General features: G+C 35.6%; 1 protein-coding gene across 1 annotated transcript in view; it reads left to right on the top strand.

Annotated features, from left to right (window-relative positions):
- The window catches only part of UPF2 (UPF2 regulator of nonsense transcripts homolog (yeast)), a 63,142-nt gene that overhangs the window by 22,321 nt on the left and 22,546 nt on the right, over nt 1–18,275 (top strand). The window contains exons 8-15 of the mRNA XM_009321747.1: nt 1,736–1,844; nt 3,134–3,247; nt 4,460–4,576; nt 10,407–10,592; nt 11,127–11,330; nt 11,946–12,221; nt 14,043–14,226; nt 17,982–18,121. Coding sequence (XP_009320022.1) covers nt 1,736–1,844; nt 3,134–3,247; nt 4,460–4,576; nt 10,407–10,592; nt 11,127–11,330; nt 11,946–12,221; nt 14,043–14,226; nt 17,982–18,121 — 1,330 coding nt within the window. The remainder of the gene's footprint in view (nt 1–1,735; nt 1,845–3,133; nt 3,248–4,459; nt 4,577–10,406; nt 10,593–11,126; nt 11,331–11,945; nt 12,222–14,042; nt 14,227–17,981; nt 18,122–18,275) is intronic.

The raw sequence follows: 18,275 nt of genomic DNA, 5'->3' as shown, positions 1-18,275 counted from the left end.
ATGTACTCGTTCAGACCAGAACAAAACTTTCTGCTGTTTGTTTTAAAAGAGATGCCATACAGAAATCCCCTCAGTTAAAACACACCCCCTCAATTTAGCTGAAGTCCTTTTTTAGTTTAGCTTGTGTATTTGTGTGTGAAGTAATGAGGCTTTCACTTTTTCTCTGAGAGTTAATGGCTAAATGCTTAATAACATCACAGTAATTTGCTGTGGCTAGTCATCCTTGACTGTGTGTTCCAACAAGCTTGAAAAATGTAAATACTGCTTCAGTTATTGATTAACAAGAGAGAATAAAAACTGTTAAATAGGTAACTGGGATACCTGCAATGTTTCACCAGGAGTTTTATGTATTATCAGGAGGCTGCTTAGCCATGCCTCTTTCAGGTAGTATCTTCTGATGCTTCTAGTCCACAATTTAAATACATCATTTTACTCTTTTTCTGTGGGTGAATATTAAATATCTTTGAAATGTGCTCTAGTGACATAGCAGTAGAAAGGAGAGGGGAGGCAGTCGCGTATGTTTTGTTTTGGGGTTTTTGTCTTGATGCTCTTCCAGTTTTACTTTGGGCTAGGGCAAGCTCTGTGTATCGACTGTGCTTTTAGGTTTTTTTCTTTTATTTTCTTTTTTTTTTCTTTTCCTTTTTTCTTTTTCTTTTCCGCAGTAGTAGGGAAAACTTTAATCCTTCATAAAGTATAAACTCAAGATCCATTTTTCCCTTACAGGCAATTTTTCACTTGAGGCATGCAAATTTAAGATGTTTCTCTCCACTTTAAACAGTAGGCTTGGTCTACAGTTCATCTGTTTACAGCATTAACTTATGTTCTGAAAATAAAACAAAAATACTTTCTTCACCTTGTTAAATGATATTATGAGGCCTCAGAGTGCAGTTGGTTTCTCTGCATTTAAAAGTGAGATGTGCACATTTACACAGAGCAGCTGTGTTATTTTCTGTGTCCTGTTACATGATGCCACAAACCAGGTTTAAGGGCATTTATCCCATTTTTACAACCAGATAGTCTTTGATGGGAAGAAACAAACTAAGGAAAACACATATTGCCCTCCAAAATTCCCTAAGGGACACTTGCGATACTGTGAAATGGGTATGAAGGCATATAATTAAGGAAAGAGAAAAGAAAATAAGGAAAGTTCTATAGAAAATTTTGAAATATTACCATTTGTGGGAGTACTAGCTGAGTTTTGGGGAAAAGGGTTGCCACATCACATCTGCTGACCTTTGTTTTATGTAATAACACAACTACATTCATTTAGAAGTTCACTGCCTTAAAAATAAAGATGTTCCTACCTTTCTGGTTATGTCTGCTGCTACTCCAAAAAAAACAAAAAAAATTGCAATAACAAATGGAATTGTCTGTAAGAATTTTTCATTTTGCATATTGAGAGGGATCCGAATTTTGTTTGTATCTGGTAGTTTCTTAAAGGTCAAATTCCGTAGTTAAGATGGTGTTTGGCATTTCACCTGAGGCAATAATTTTGAAAGGAAATTAACTATGAAGGATTCCAATAGGATGTGGTAGTATACCTTTTCGTATTGTTTTTTTTAAATGGTATTGCAGTCTGAAGTATGAGCCCGTAAGATTGCATGTACATAGTTCTGTCAGTCTATGCACATTCATTCTTTTCACAAGCAAAATGGTACCCATACTCGTAGACATAAAATAGACAACTAATTTATGTTACAGACAAAAATGTATTTATCATCTCCTTTGTTTGCAGGTTGGATTTGCTACCGTTCTATGCGAGGCTGGTTGCCACATTGCATCCCTGTATGTCTGATGTAGCAGAGGATCTTTGTTCCATGCTGAAAGGGGATTTCAGATTTCATGTATGTTTTGTTGGTTTAGTTTTTTGCATTCCAATTAACCAATCTGATAATTGTCATCTTTTGGGGAAAAAATAACGTTTGATATTATGTAGATGCTAATTCTAAAATTTAGTGACTCAATTAAGAATATTTTTCTGTCATCTGAGCAGATTTGTTCTAGAATACTAGATCTGTATGTTTAAAAACTTTTTTGTATGTGTATATATACAGACATATATGATAAGTTGTATTGTTTGTAGTGTCATCCTTAATTTCCAGTGTTAAAAGGTGATTAAAAGGAACTTATATAACAATTACAACGAAAGTTGTGAAAATCAGAAACTGTGCTCCAGCTGTAAGTGTTAAGAGATTTCTGTTAATTAGTAACTTACACTGAAAATAAGAACTGACCTATTCTAACAACAGGTCCCCACTACGAGGTTACTATTGTAATATAGTGGTTGCTATTGTAATGTAGTGCTTAATTCTAAAAAAAGTATTTTTCACAATTTTCATCAACCAAAGTTTTCTGTGCCTCACTAATGTATTTTTCAATGTTGTTTCTTTCACTTTGTTCTAAGTTTTGTAGTAGAACTGGTTATGGTGCACAGGGATGACTCCTGCACTGTTTTCTGAATTTTATGGCACAGGTTTCAAAATTTTTTTTTTCTAATATTGACAATAAAATGTGTGTGAATTACTCAGGCTTAATTAAATCTTAACTATCTGAAGTTAACTGTTGTCAGGAAAAGTTACTTCTGTTGTGGAGAAATACAATTTTGTATTTTTCTGAACATGATTATGTTTAGAAATAGAGATAAATTAGTACTTTGTCAGTAAAATTATGCTGTATGTCAGTGATTTTAAAAGAAAAAAGAAAAAAAAAGTCTGCACTTTATTAAACCTGACTTGAAAAAGCTGTTAATACTTAGTATTTCCTTAGGGACTATACCAGTGGTCCTATTCATATAGAGACTACTTACTGATTCGAAAAATATAGAATCTAGAACTCTTCACCACTACTTCACCATAGCAAAACAGGGGTGGCCAGGTTGATGTGTGTCTGTAACTGTAGGTATGTTAGAGGACTTAGATTGGGGGGGGGGAAAGAAATTCGAAAGCTTCTGAAGAAACACGGTTGTAGAGAGACTTTTAGGAAACCCGGTGATAGGTAAAGGTAGAGCATAAGGAACCAAACAATATCAAACACTCTGGAATTCCCAAGCTTATTAAGCACATTTGGGTCAAAGTAATTTATAAGGGGTAGGTATTTTTGAGGGCCTAAAATGAAATGCCTTTTTTTTTTTAAGGTAAGAAAAAAGGACCAGATCAACATTGAAACAAAGAATAAAACTGTGAGATTTATTGGTGAGCTTACCAAGTTTAAGATGTTCTCCAAAAATGATACCCTCCACTGCTTAAAGGTTAGTGTTGTGTTGTGTAGTATGTACATACACTACTGTATATGCTGATAATGTATCCCCATCCTATTCCCCTTCATATACCTATTGCTGATGTTATCCATTAATTGATTGCATATGAAGTTTTGCACCCTGATGTCTGTTGTTACTGTGTATGAGGAGACTTCCATAGCTGTTCTAGAAGTTAGAATGTTTTAATTTTTCTGATGGTAGGAATATATTAAAATAAACTTCCACCTTTGGACATAACCAAATTGCTAATAATTTTCTTTGTAAAGTGATGGTAGACACTGCTACTTATTCATCTGCTATATCTTGCAAAACTGCAAGTGAGCTTCCCTTTGCATTATGTTGATTTCATTTAATGTTTTTACAGAGAAAATAACAGTAAGGGGGAGGAGTTAGAGGCAGAAAGCTTTTCAGTGATTCAAGGAGAGGCTTCTATGCCATCTTAGCAGGTGCTTTTTTTTGTTGAGGAACAAAATAAATCTTTGTAAAGCATTAATCTCTGGCCATATCATCTCAATTTGCATGCTGATAAACATTCAAACTTATCTTTGATGTCAAGTCCCAAATTAAAAATGCATTTTAAAAATAAAAGCGCCTTTTATAAAAGGTGGTTGAAGACTCACACGGGTTAAGACTACTTCCTCTAGGAATAGTTTCTATTCATTGACTCATTAGGTATTGAAGCTGAATTCTTAAAATATTATACTCGCTCATCATTTTCCCCCTCTCATTTATAAAATAGTGTAAAATGCAAAGCTCTATTAATTTTTAGTTCTTGCTTAACTTAAACAATACCATTAAATTTGATGTGCTTTTGGGGTTATTGTGTCCCTATGCAAGATTATTTAGTGGTTTTCCAGTCTAGCGGCAGGAATTTTAAAGCAGAAATAACAGAGTTGGAAGGCATATGGGAGAGATTATAGTGTTTGTTTTAGTAGTGTAGTCTTTTTATGCTAGGCTTAGAAGCATCCTGGTTTTAGGTTTCTGGAGCCTAAATTTGGGGTCTAGACTGTTCTTATAATACTTTTTTAATGAGATGAATATTTTGAAGTTGTTCACATCTGATCAGTGAAATCAATTTGCATTTTTTTTTCTTAAAGAGTACGGAACACCACAATAGTGTAAAGTCTAGTAGATATAACTTACTGTTTCCTGCAGTTGAAAAAGATGTTTAACATGCTGTGTTTTTATATCAATATATACCAGATGCTTCTGTCAGACTTTTCTCATCACCATATTGAAATGGCATGTACTCTGCTGGAAACCTGTGGAAGATTTCTCTTCAGATCACCAGAATCTCACTTAAGAACCAGTGTTCTTTTGGTAAGGCAAAACTCATCGTCTTATGAGGGAGGGTGTCATGCACTGAATTAAACCAATTACTTCTTTTATTTTCTGGCTTTGTGACGTGGTCTGACCACAATGATGATTGTGACTAATATCTTAATTGTCAGTTGCAATGTTCAAGCACTAGTAAGTGAAAACTTTCATTAAGTTTTATCTTGAGTGCTCAGGGAGGATAAAGTTCTTAATTCTTGAATAAAAACAGAGACAAGTATTGGAGGACAATGAATCATTTTTCCTGAAATCTTGCCTCCTCATTGTGGAATGGGGTTGAGATGGCCTGGTGTTAATATGTTCAAGTCCTGGGCTGCTTTGGCACTCTCAGCCTTTGTTGTAGTCCTATGGACTTGTATCATCTTGTTATTTATAGCCTGTCCAGTGTTGTCTCAGCTCTGAGATTGCACCTCCTGTGCGAACAGCTTTCTGAAAGTATTCTGGAGAACTCCAGTTGACCTATAAATCTGTTCATGACTTAAAAGAAAATGTAAATAAAGAATTAAATTTCTGAAGCAAAAAGCTATTGCTTTTGGACTACAAATAATTCTGAGAGAGGGCAAAAATAGAGGATGAGGTTGAAAGAATGTAGTAGCTGTACCTGAACACACCTGAGATACTATTTGACAGGAAAAATGGTAGTGAATGGAGCTGGAGATAAGGTATTTCAACTGGAGGTGAAGGTGATTGTGAAAGAGGTGGTTTCTGTGCCTTGCGTAACGATCTGGGGTTCTAAATTTGAAGAGAAAGTTTATGAAGACACTAGAGGAAGGGGTTTTAGAAATAGAGATTGGTAATTAAGGTAAGAGTAGAAGTGGTATCCATGTCTAGATAAGTACTGGCAAAGATTTAAAAATAACAAGGATTAGCTTTGGGTCTCTTTTAGTGTATGAATTCGAGCCCTGAATAATATGTTTAATGGCTTGAGAGACGATCCTAAAACTCTGTGTCCAAGGCAAGAGACTGAGACAAACATGGTTGACGAAGTCTTTCAGAGATAGATACTAGCAATAGGAAATTGCATTAAATTAAAAGCAGCTTAAGCAGATACAGACCAACTAATAGACCATGTTGTTGTATTAGAAGTCTGACTAGATGTTTTAATGTTCCCTTCAAATCTGTGCACTGCAGGAAGAATATAGACATGTGTATCTGCAGTAAAGAAAGTAGTCTCTGCATTTGGGGGAGAAAGTGGACTTAGTTTGCTCTTCTGGAAGGGAGCGGTTTAAGTGTTTGGAATCTCTTTCTAGAGACACAGCTCTTGAGCTGTGAAATATCACTGTCTCCGCTGTATTTATCCACTTTCTTATCAAAGCACAGGCTTACACTTGACGGGTCTTTCTCTTGAATCTATAGCCTCCCTTCTCATGCTGTAGGGTTAATGGAGAAGCAGTTGTTGCATACTTGGGTATATTGTCATACAATTTCTTTTCCACAAAATGCTGTTTCTTCCTGAACCTCTTTGAATGTCATAGCATTTGTTGCGGTGGTGTAGTCACAAGATGAAAGAGATGGACAAATTAACTGCAAGCTCTTGGCTCATGCTTTTTGTTGCGGTGTACTTTGTATCTTGAAAGGTTTTAATCTCTCAATTTTCTAAAGGTTTGCCAGCTGATGTGTTTTATTGTTAAATATGTTCCTTTCCATAATCAAGTATTTTTCCCCTGAAAACACTGTTCTGTTATCTTTAAAAGACACTTTACTCATTGCTACCATTTTTTGTAGTTAATAAAAATTTTGGAAGTCAGGAAAAATTAAATACCTTTACCAGAGCTGCTTTTCGTAACTGTCTGCTTTTAGTCTTATGCACTACAAAAATTCTGATTGTTAGCTGTATTGCTGAAATCTGCTGGATGAATGCTAAACATGACTTAACTGTGAAGTGTAAGACAAACCACAAACACTGTCTCAATAACTGAGTCTTAAAGCCTCGCAAGGTTTTGGATAAGTAGTCTTGTCTTATGTATTGAGGAACAGGAGAAGATAGAGATGGCAAATAAGTTTGGAATATCTATTGATTAAGATGTAAAATAGGCTAAATAGATTTATAGTCTGCAACCATCCTAATAGCTGCATCTTCTAATGTTGCCCTATAGAAACTGTAGAGATTAATTTTGACTTAAATACTATTAGACAAATTGGATCATAGTCTTACGGTACCAGTTAGTGTGAACTGTAGAAAAGATTACTCCTAAAGCAAGCTAATTAGGATCTTGTGGTAAAAATCTAAGTAAATGTAAAGCTGATCTTATCAATGACTCTTATGGGTAGAATTAAGGCCTGTTGATCTTCCAAATAATTATTGGTCTTAATCTTTTCTGCTGATGATATATTATGTAATAAGATGCCAAACAGGCTGTATGTCTCCTATTAAAGACAATATTGCTTTGTCTTGGTGTGCAAGAAAGTCGTAGTTAAGAGTGGATTTTAAAAGTAATTAAGGGAAAATTAATTATTAAGTAGTAAAGCGTTCTATAAGAGTGCCGCAAACTTAGTGGCACTAAGTGACTTATTCTAGGGAAACACTTAATGATCACATTCTGGTTTTGTAGAACTACTGTCATGCTTTGCAAATTATTTAAAGATTCTTCTTTTATCAGGGCAATGTTTATTTCTGTTAACCATTCTTGGCAAGTCTTTCAAATTCAATGCCCTTCATGTAATTTAAAATATTAATGTAAAACTAACTTGGCTTTAGGATTGGTCTGTTGATAAATGGATTATTTGAACCGGATTATTTGAATTGGTGCTTTGGAAGGAAGATCAGCATTATCTTGATCTATGTTTCTGTAATGCAATCATGTTAAAATGTCAAATTCTTGTGTTATGCTGTTGCGGTCTTGTTAAAAGAATATTTGAAGTTCTGGTATTAAAAGCCTTCTGATGCATGTTTAATCCTTTAACTTAGACAATTGTGTCAAGTCTTTTTAAGCTTTAGGGCAAGATTACTTGTATTTATAAACATATAGAACTTAAGCTACATGGTGACTCATTTCTCGGGGTGACTCCTTTTATAGGTGGAGTTGAAACTGGGAGAATGTTGTTGTACAGACAGGCTGTGACAAAGTAATTGTAGTTAGAATGAGACTGTCTTAATTCACTACAACAATAGTGTGCTTCCAAGAAACGTAAAATTTTGGTTTTGAACTGTTGGAACAAGTAGTAAAGGGAAGGAGGAGCTGAACAGTTTCAGTATCTTATTACAATCTGATAATTTAAATGTCAGTCATGCTGAAATGCTGTTCTGAATTGGGCTTCCCTGCTGCTTAGGTTTCACTTGGGGATCTCTTCCCCCCTCTCCCCCCCTCCCCCCCCCGCTTTATAAAAATTCTATTTCTTGCAACGCAAATTGGTGTTACCAGGTTTGGGGGGGCAGGAGCAAGACTACTAACCAGGGGAGCACCTCCTCTCACCAGATTTTCTTTTGAAATGTGTCTGCAATATATGCTATGTGCAGAGAGGTTTTGTTATTTGCCAAGAAAAAAAAAAAACACCAAACCTTTTACTGTTTTAACCTGGACATTTTAATATTGTTTGTGATCTCTTTTTATCAAAGGAGAAACAAACCTAATCTTCAAATATAATGCTTTACCTTTGTAGTTCTTCATTTTAGCCTAGTAAACTGAAGACCCAAAGTAGTTAATTAGCTGAAAGCAATTTAGACTGCAGGTCTTGCTTTTTTCTTCTGAAATGTGTCAAGGTTTTTGTTATTGTAGGCAGTGTATCGTTACGGTTTCTCTTTCCTACCTGTCCATCTGACTTGATGCCTTAAATGAAAAAGGATTGAAACGCAGTTGCTTAAAATGGTGATGACTTTTAATAGACATTAAGATGAATACCATCCACTTAAAGTTAGAATACATACTTGGGATTGCTCAAAAAAATGATAAATTACAGTGATTTTGAGACTTGGGGTAGTGCATATTGTCTCTTCTGGGAAGAAACATTTTAATTATAACCTATTATTTGCAGTATAATGTGCAACTTCTCATAACAGGAAAATATACAAATTATGTCATTTTAGGGGTTTTTAAATTTTATTTGCAAGCCCTTCTGCCATTTTCTCTGTTATGCTTTACTTTGCCCCAGTTAATTTTCAGTTTATAGTAAAACATGATAAATGTCATTAAGGCAGCAAAGATGTGTTTTCTTCTGATGCATCTAGAAAAGGTGAAAAATTTACAAAGGTAACATTAACATCTATGACACGGTAAGGTTTTGGAACTTTGTACTGTAAGTGGTTTTTCCCCACATAAAACAATTTATGTACTCAGTTGTTAAAAGGGCTGTGCATCAGTTAAGCACCTGTAGGTAAACTTGCTACTACTTGACAGAAATTTCCCATTTGGAAAGGAACAGTCTCAGTTAGGGAATCAAGGGGGAGGCCATTTGTGTCATGGAAAAGGTTAAAAATGGAATGCCTTAGGGTTGGTGTTAGAGTGAGACCTTTCTGGCAACAGATGCATGCAATCTAGGAGAAAAATTATGTTATTTGTTGGGTTACTATGTTACACAAAACTACTCTTCCTCATTGAATTAGCAGCTGAAACTCAAGGTTAAGGAGCTGTTTGAGTACATTTACATTTCAGTTGAACTGAACCACTGCCTTGTAAAAGAAACTTTAAATTATTCAAGTTTAGTGGAAAGTCCACCAGCATGAAAAATTGCACTTCATCATCAATGATCAAAGAAGGTTTAAACTCTTTTCATTAGTTTACTGGACTGCATGAATGTATGTGCTAACATTTGTGTGTGGTGATAAAACAGTACTTACACCTTAGTTTTGTTTATCTGTTTGATGCTGTAAATTACTGTGTAGCCAACCTCTATTAAATAATAAGGTCTAAACCAGTGCAGTTTCTTTTCCTGTTGAACCACCTTAGAGTGATTTAGAATATATGGGATCATATGATGTACATAAAAATTTAATGCAACTTACAGAATTACACACATATATACATATGAATACACATATGCATATAAAAATTATTTTATGATGGAATTAAGCTCATCCTTAACTGTACATCTTTAACTGTAAAAATCATCAGCTTAGAACTGCTGCTCTAGTTCTTGTACAGAATTTTTGGATACAAGAAATTTTTAAAACCCACAAAATCAATCTTAAAGTACATATCCAAAATGAAGTATGGAGAAAAGATTGTATTCAGTGAGGAAAATGAGGACAATCCTGACAATTAAGCACAGTGATTAGTGTTCATGTAGTAACCTTTAACTTGTCTGATTTTTCCTGAAATACTACTTTATGGTAGGTACTGTTTTTCTTGCAGTCTATTCTGCTTGAGTAAACAGCAACAATTGAGCATGTAATAAGGAAAATGCCATTGCCTAAACCATGGAGAATTCATGTGAAACCATCAATATAAACTCTGGACTTGCATACTGATGTAAAAAGTAGATTGCCACTCTTATAATTCACTGCTTGTGTCAAGATACCAGTATTTCAGCTGCTTTAGTTAAATAAAATCATGTTTTGAACAGAGTGGCTAATAATCTTATTAACCATTTATCTAAACAGTAACACTTAGATTTCAAGTTAAACTTTAAATACTTTTCTGAAACCTTTTTCACCACAGGTGAACCATTATAAAAATAGGGATTGTAAAGAAAAATGACCTTGGAAATAGCAACACAGAACCGTATATATGCTTTATCCTTTCTTCTCTCTACCCAAGCTTTTACCTTACTTTTCTGCAACCTTTCATGTTTCCTTTATCCCAAACATAACTGTAAAAGCCTTTGGCTTGAAAATGTAGTATGTCAACATCTTTAACTCACCATTTGCATTTATTTCCAGGAGCAAATGATGAGAAAAAAACAAGCCATGCATCTTGATGCACGCTATGTTACAATGGTAGAAAATGCCTATTACTACTGTAATCCTCCTCCAGCTGAAAAAACTGTGAAGAAAAAACGTCCTCCTTTGCAGGAATATATTCGTAAGCTTCTTTACAAGGATCTCTCCAAGGTCACCACAGAGAAGGTAAATCCTTTGAAATCTTCAATACAGATTTTACTGGAAGTGATGTAGTACTAACTTTTGAAGGGTTTGGGGAGGGTTATAATTTTTTTAATTGCAAGGAAGAGGGATCATTTTCATATCCCCGATTGTTAAGATAGTTTCATTTCTTCTATTGTAATGCATAGAAGCTCCAGTTGTGGACCTGCATTCTCCACAGCATTAAGTGCTGAACAAATAGAGAATGAAATGAGAATCTTTGTGCTAAGTATCTTGTGTTCAGAGTAAGAGACAAAAGACTACAGTTGAATACAGGCTGTAAGAGCAAGGAAATTATGGAACAGATTTGGACATCTTGATTAGTAGCTAGAGGATGGCAGCTGGGTTACATACATAAAGTTTTCCGTAGCTACTGCAGATCTGGAGGATGCTTGAAAAAGAGAATGAGGTTGCTTGCAGGTGCTTACAGGGATTTCATCCCAACTGTGAGAGACAGGATGACAGTATCTTGATATTTTGCCTGCTAAAATGTTATGCTTGTCTTAAAACTTGGTTTAGGTCCTGAGACAGATGCGCAAGCTGCCTTGGCAGGATACAGAAGTAAAAGACTATGTTATATGCTGTATGATCAACATCTGGAATGTGAAATATAACAGTATTCACTGTGTAGCCAACCTCTTAGCAGGATTGGTCCTTTATCAGGAAGATGTCGGAATTCATGTTGTGGATGGAGTGCTAGAGGATATTCGACTAGGAATGGAGGTAAACAACCAACGTTCTTATTAAGCTATACTCATCTACTAATGTTGAAAGGAAAACAGTAAAATAATCTTGCTTAAAGAGCGGAATCCTTGGATTCTGGATTTTTGTCTGATGACTTTTCTACCTCAGTTGTTTGCTTTATGTAGGTTTATTTAAATTGAAAAAACAACACCCCCCAAAAAACCTAACAAGCTGCAAAGATTACTAGGACGGTTGTCTTGCCCTCCTTGTCATAGTAAGGGCATACAATTTATTCTTTCACATGGTAGTCAGATTCATGCAACTTCAAGTAACTTTGGAGACTAGTCCATATTTTGATAGATGTTTGTAATTACAAGAATTCTCTGGGCAATGAAAAATCATCATAGTTTTAAGATAGAGTATATGCTAAATGTATTTGAACTTTATATAATAACTACTAGTTGACCAACTTTCATAACTACTTTTTAATGTTTAATTTTGTGTAATGTATGTAGCCATAAATAACCATTTTTTATTATAACAATTTCTATCAAATTTTTTATACTGCTTTTTTCTTTAAAAAAATAAAAACATAAAGAAACCTCTTACAAATACTCTGTTGTGTCTGAATTTTTTGTTCTTTTTTTGATAAAGGTTAACCAGCCAAAGTTTAACCAACGGCGGATCAGCAGTGCCAAGTTTTTGGGGGAGCTTTACAATTATCGAATGGTGGAATCAGCTGTAATATTTCGAACTCTGTATTCTTTCACATCATTTGGTGTGAACCCTGATGGTAGTCCTAGTCCACTGGACCCTCCAGAGCACCTTTTCAGAATCAGACTAGTTTGTACGATCCTTGATACCTGTGGGCAGTATTTTGACAGAGGATCCAGCAAACGAAAACTTGATTGCTTCCTTGTATATTTTCAGGTATTACAAACTAAATTTTACATAGTTCTGTAGATTTTTTTAAACAAGCTAATGTAAGTCAGTTTGTTACATATTTCTCTCATTGTTCTCTAGCACTATAATTTTAGGATCCTCTCTGTCTGATAGCAGTTTTATTTTAAAGTGACATGTATGTTCAGTTATATGTAAATGTTACTGGTCCAACAAACTTCCAGAACACTGGGGTAGCAGTTGATTCACTGAAGGGTTTAGGTTGCCCCCTTCAGGGGGTCTCAGCAAGTGGAAAAATGGGCTGACGGAAACCTTGTGAATTCCAGCAAAGGGTAAGTTTCAAGTCTTCCAGCTGGGATGGAATAGCTCCATGCAACAATACAGCCTGGCACTGACTACCTAGAAGACAGCTTTGCAGGAATAGAGCCGGGGCTCCTGGACTGTATAAACATGACATTAAGTTCTGCACCGTTAGGGGGATGAAGACCAACCAGTGTACTATATTGCGTTGGCAAGAATGTAGCCAGCAGCTTGAGGAAACTGATTTTTTTTATTTTTCCTTTTTTCTTTTTTCCTTTCCCTTCTGCTTGGCACTTGTGAGGCCACATCTGGAGCACTGTTTCCAGTTCAGGGCTCCCTGGTAGATGAGAGGAGGGGACATCAACAAACTGAGCTGAGCCCAGTGGAGGGTCACCAAAATCATCAGGAGGCTTTCGGTTCTCGCATTGTGGGTTTGCTCAGCTTGGAGATGAGAATGCTAATTAGGTGGTTGTCCTCAGCTAATAGTGTTTGTAGAGAAGGAGTCGTCAGACACTTCTCAGGCATGCACGGTGAAAGGATGGGAAGTAATGGTCACAAGTTGCAGCAAGGAAAGTTCTGACTCAATAGATGTAAGGGGGGATAAGATTTCATAACGAGTGTGTTTGAACACAGGAATGGGTTCCTCTGAGCAAATGTGGAATTCCAGTCCGTGGAGTTCATGCTAAAACTCTTTGGACTTAATTTCTTTTTCTTTCTGCTTCTCTCTCTTAATATCCTTGTTTTAGTATAATTTAAAATTGAGGTGATAACTACTTATTTCATACCTTCAGGATGCATATCCTTCATCTGCATCTGAGATGTAAAATGATTTTTTTTAAGTACAGTATGGTCCTACTTTTAAACCCAAAATAAACTTGTCAGTGAAGAAGTCATCGTATTTTTGTTACACCTTACAATTTCAACAAGGATTCCTTTTGACCATGTCACCTTTTAAAGAAACATTCTGTTACTTAGACTTCATTTTCAGATGCAATTTTTGCAACACCTTTGTTCTCAGATTCTACTGTTAGGTTCACTTAAGATCAGCATTTATTTTTTACAATTTTATTGTAAGGGGTATGTGCTAATTTGTTATAAAGCAAACTGGATAAGTCACTTCATGCTAGCTGCAGTCTTAAAACTTTTTGTGATGTTTCCCCCTTCTCCCCATAATATGCCTTTGGAGGAATTAATTTTCTTGAAAATATATGGAGGAAGGAATTGAAAGCTGGCTGATCATTAAGTGCTTATCTCTCATAGAAAGAATCTACCCTTAGAAGGCACTTTCTTTTCAGTGCTTTTTTGCTCAGTCTTCGTACTTCTAACAGTTGTTATGATAAAAGGAGCATATTCTTAATGTTATCCATTGTTATCAAACAATGTTTAGTGATATCAAAATATCTAATAGTTATATGAAATAAGAGAGTAGTGGTGTGAAATATTTTGCATTTTTCTACTGTACAAACATGGCTAGGCATTACAAACTTCGTAAGTTAAATAGTTTATAAATGCCAGTGTGCATATAATTTATTTGAATATTTTGCATTCTAGCGGTATGTTTGGTGGAAAAAAAATCTGGATGTTTGGACAAAAGACCACCCATTTCCTATAGACATAGACTATATGATCAGTGATACACTGGAACTGCTGAGACCAAAGATAAAGCTCTGCAATTCTCTGGAAGAAGCTATCAGACAGGTGCAAGACTTGGAACGAGAATTCTTAATAAAATTAGGTAAGAAAATGTGCAAGGGAAATAAGGTCTTTTTGACAATTCCTGTATTTCTTAAAATTATCTTTTGTATGATGATGACAGGTAACTATTGTTATTCTCATGATACGATCTTTTTATTCTCACAATAGAAATATTTTTGTAATTTCTTTGCATTTTTCTGATCACCATAGAGATCATATAGAATCTCCATAACTCTAAAGTGATTGAATGCTTAAAAAAAATTTCAATATGAATACTATTAATATAGTAGTATTTGGAGAGGGGGAGTGTGTGTGTATACTTAAAAAAATAAGTATATGGAGTAGTATGGTGCAAATTATGAGGAAAAAACTATGAATTTAATCAGAAAAATTTAGGAAGCACACTCTACTACAAAAAGCAAGGAGTATCTGCACACTTAATTACTGCAGCCTGTTGGTGAGCACTGATGGAAACCAGCTTGGTCAGTTTGGTAGATTGCTTGCAACTCTCTTCTTTCCCCAGTTCTGGATTTGAATAGAGCTGCTGTGTCAAAGTAAACATTAGTGTAAGACTACAATAAAAGAGAGAACATGTTTTACTTTTGAAACGCTGTCAGGCACTTTGAGCCTTACACTTCCTTTGGAATAATTTTGAATGGGCTTTACATTTCAGTAGAGGCCAGAGGATGATTTCTTTGTAATGAATTAAAGCTTTGGTTGGATTATTAGGGGTTTTTCTTCTTAAAATGCATCTGTCAGCGAGGTTGTGTGCTACCTTGTAGTTCCTGCTAAGACTTCAGTGATGTATATTTATAAATCTTGCTGTGTTAAAAATCAGTTAATTTCAGGAGAAAAAAGTTGGGCTTGCAGCACAGCTCAGTTGACAAAATACTGGTTAGTGTGTATCTAAAACTACTATCATCATATTAACCTTTAAACCTTTTGTACATATCCGTTCTTACTAATTATTGGATACTACTGTGCTCATTTCTCATTAAATGGAGTTGTTTTCTAATCTTCCATTTTTATTTGAAGACAAGCTTGGTCATGAAAAGCCTTTATAGGTAAATTTTACATTTTATAAGTGTTAATGATAGCCTTAATAGCACTTCATCTAGTTAGACAGGTTCAGTTTTTAAGAATAATCCTTTAATCCAGTGGGATGAGTATGTGTAATTGCCAGGTGAAACGTTGCAACTTCTGTTTTAGGGAGGAATTTATATTTTTAATATGCTGTTTGTTTAATTGACATGCCTTAAAATTACCTATGTAGCAACTGAAATGCAGGTAAAAATTTCCTTGTGGTATGATCTAAATTACTAGCTTTTATGCCCTCAAAATGTAACCAAGAAGTAATTTACCACTAGTTACATAAACTGTAATATTCTTTTGAAAGATACTTAGCACTTCCTTCCTACAAATCACAAGAACTTGTGTTCTCTGAATCACCACCACTATAGCAGTTGAATTCGGTATAATTAAGGGGGAGATACGTGGTCATTGAATGTGAGCAAGTGTTGGAGAACATTTTATTGTGTTTGTTTTGGCTCGAGCAAAGCCTGTCAACAGTACAGCCTTTAAAACGGGGGTTGTGTCATGTGTCCTCCCCAAGTGCGTTGCTTTTCTTGATGTTTAATAGCAAGCAATATCAATATCCGTATAGGGTGGGATAGTTCCTAGTCCTCCTTTTAGGACTGTTTGAAGGTGGTCTCAGGAAGGTTGTCATCTGCCTTTCTGATCTTTGAAGGTTATAACGATAGGTGCGAGCATATCTGAAGGAAATGAGTTTTTTTAATACTTTAGCAAAAGCTCTAGTTAAACTGCAGTTCTTGATCAATTTGTCCCCACAGTTGCTCGGCCCTTGGACAATAACACTGAGAAGGTATCGTGCTGAAGAGCATGACATGCTTTGCTCTTTATCGGTCTGAAGCGTAATTCTAGGCAGAACAGTGGGGTGGCTTGTTGCCTGCAGGCCTTGAGTTGGGGACTGACTGTTGGTCCCTGTGCCGCTCTGGTGATTTTTGTACTGGTGAGAATATACTCAGTGATGCAAAAGAAACTCCTGTGTAATTATGGAGCAGCACAGATTTTGAAGAGCATAGTGTTTATAAATAGGGGGGGAAAAGAATGCTTTGAAACCTCTGGAATATGAAGGAGGAAGTGTGTGTGTGTTCACACAGAACTGAAATCCTCAATACCATACAGCCATATATAGCATTCCTTTTACTTCTGAGTTTTGTCTAATTCAAGTATGGCTGTAAAGATTCACCTCCTCCTAAAGCTGATCTTTGTGATCTTAGTCAAATTTTTGTAAAGAGACCTGGCTGTGTGTGTGTCTGTGTATTCTTAAAAGCATCTGGAGGTGGAGCAAGGAAAAAAAAAAAAATCTGGTATGCCCCAAACCACTTGTGTATTCAGAATCTAGACTTCCGCTTAAGAATTGCGTACTACTGTATTTGTTCTTTGCATATGGCAGAGAACAAACAAGGAGTGCCACAAGCACAGAACTGATGTGTTCATTTGCCGTCCAAAATTCTTTAAGCTAACGGCCGACCCTAAGTATGGTTGGTATAATGTCAAAATATGAATGACAAACTGCATAGTAACTGTATTGACTTCTTAGTAAAATCTTTGAAAAATTACTGGCTTAGATCTGCAGTGTCGCAGAAGCTGGCATCAGCATTGCTTTCTGCTAGCTCAAACCACGATCCTCTGGAGGATTAAGTGGCTTTGTAAATTAATGAAAAAAATTAAGACTGTATGAGAACAACAGAGTATGCTGGAAGCTTGTTCTTTTTTGCATTGGATGACTTAATTTTTGCAATAGCTGTTCTCTAAAACCAGATCTTCATTTTTTTCCTGAATCAGAACCATGCTCAATTCTTAAATATTTTCTCTGAAAACAATTCTGATTAAAATCTGTATCTAAGACTAAATTGGACACTGAAGCACTGAAAGAAGCTAAAACTTATTTTTCACTGCTGTGCGAATGATACAGATAAGGGTATTACATTGAAGGATGCCTTATTGAAAGAAAGCAGAGGTTTAGGGAGCTATGCTTGATACCTTACACACAGAGTAAAGTAAAATGTCTTGAGGCATAGAGGTGACAAGCAGGTCAGTAAGGAAAACTGCAGGAAGAACTAAAACACAGTGAAAGAACTGTCAGTCCTGTCTGCAAGTAGGATGAGCACACTAAATAATACTTCTGGAAGAGACTGTGATTTCGTAAAGACTTTACATAGGCATCTACATCCTCACGGGTTCCAGTGCAGCTTTGGAGCATTAGAAAAGAGTCAGAAAGGTTTATTACAGGCTGAGAAAACAGTTGTTTCAAAACTGTTGATTGACAATAGCGTGAAGTACTAGAACTAAGACTGCAGAAGCTTGATGTCTTCTGAGTTCTGCTGGTTTTGTAGAGCATCTGTAATTTAGTGCTCATATTTTAGTGCATGTTTCAGTAAGGTTGCACATTTAGTTTGAGGATGTTTTAAAGCAGTTTGCGCAGTGCAGCTTCTTGATTGCTGTTCTATGGGAGATTTTAAGCATTCTGCTTAATGTTTTCCTCCTTTTCTGGCAGGGAAATTATTACCCTTTACGAGTAAGGTAACTAACTATATACAAAATGTTTCATTTGGAAGCGGAATATTATGACCCATTGGAAGTTTTAGTGTTTAGTAACAATGAGCTTTTGAAGTGCTCTTTCACATAGAACTTGAGTGGTTATATGTGTTCTAATGTTCTAATTCTGTTCCAGTTCCTTTTTCTAATTCTTTCTCTTTTTCCAAATTTCAGGAATTGTGAATGACAAAGATTCCAAAGATTCCATTACGGAAGGAGAGAATCTCGAAGAGGATGAAGAGGAGGAGGAAGGTGGAGCAGAGACAGAGGAACAATCTGGAAATGAAAGTGAAGTAAATGAGCCGGAAGAAGAGGTGAACTTAATAATTTACCTTGCCTCACATAAAAAGAATGAGTAATCAATATTTTGATTGCTCATTACTTTCTGAAGCCCTTCTGTGTCACAGAGTTAGCAGGTGAAATGTGGGTATGCACAATCCAGTCAGTACTCTGAGGATATTTCCATCC

This window comes from Pygoscelis adeliae, unplaced genomic scaffold (genome assembly GCF_000699105.1).
Source record: "Pygoscelis adeliae isolate BGI_AS28 unplaced genomic scaffold, ASM69910v1 Scaffold202, whole genome shotgun sequence".
Taxonomy (NCBI): Eukaryota; Metazoa; Chordata; class Aves; order Sphenisciformes; family Spheniscidae; genus Pygoscelis; species Pygoscelis adeliae.
This window is presented reverse-complemented; position numbering and strand designations above follow the sequence as displayed.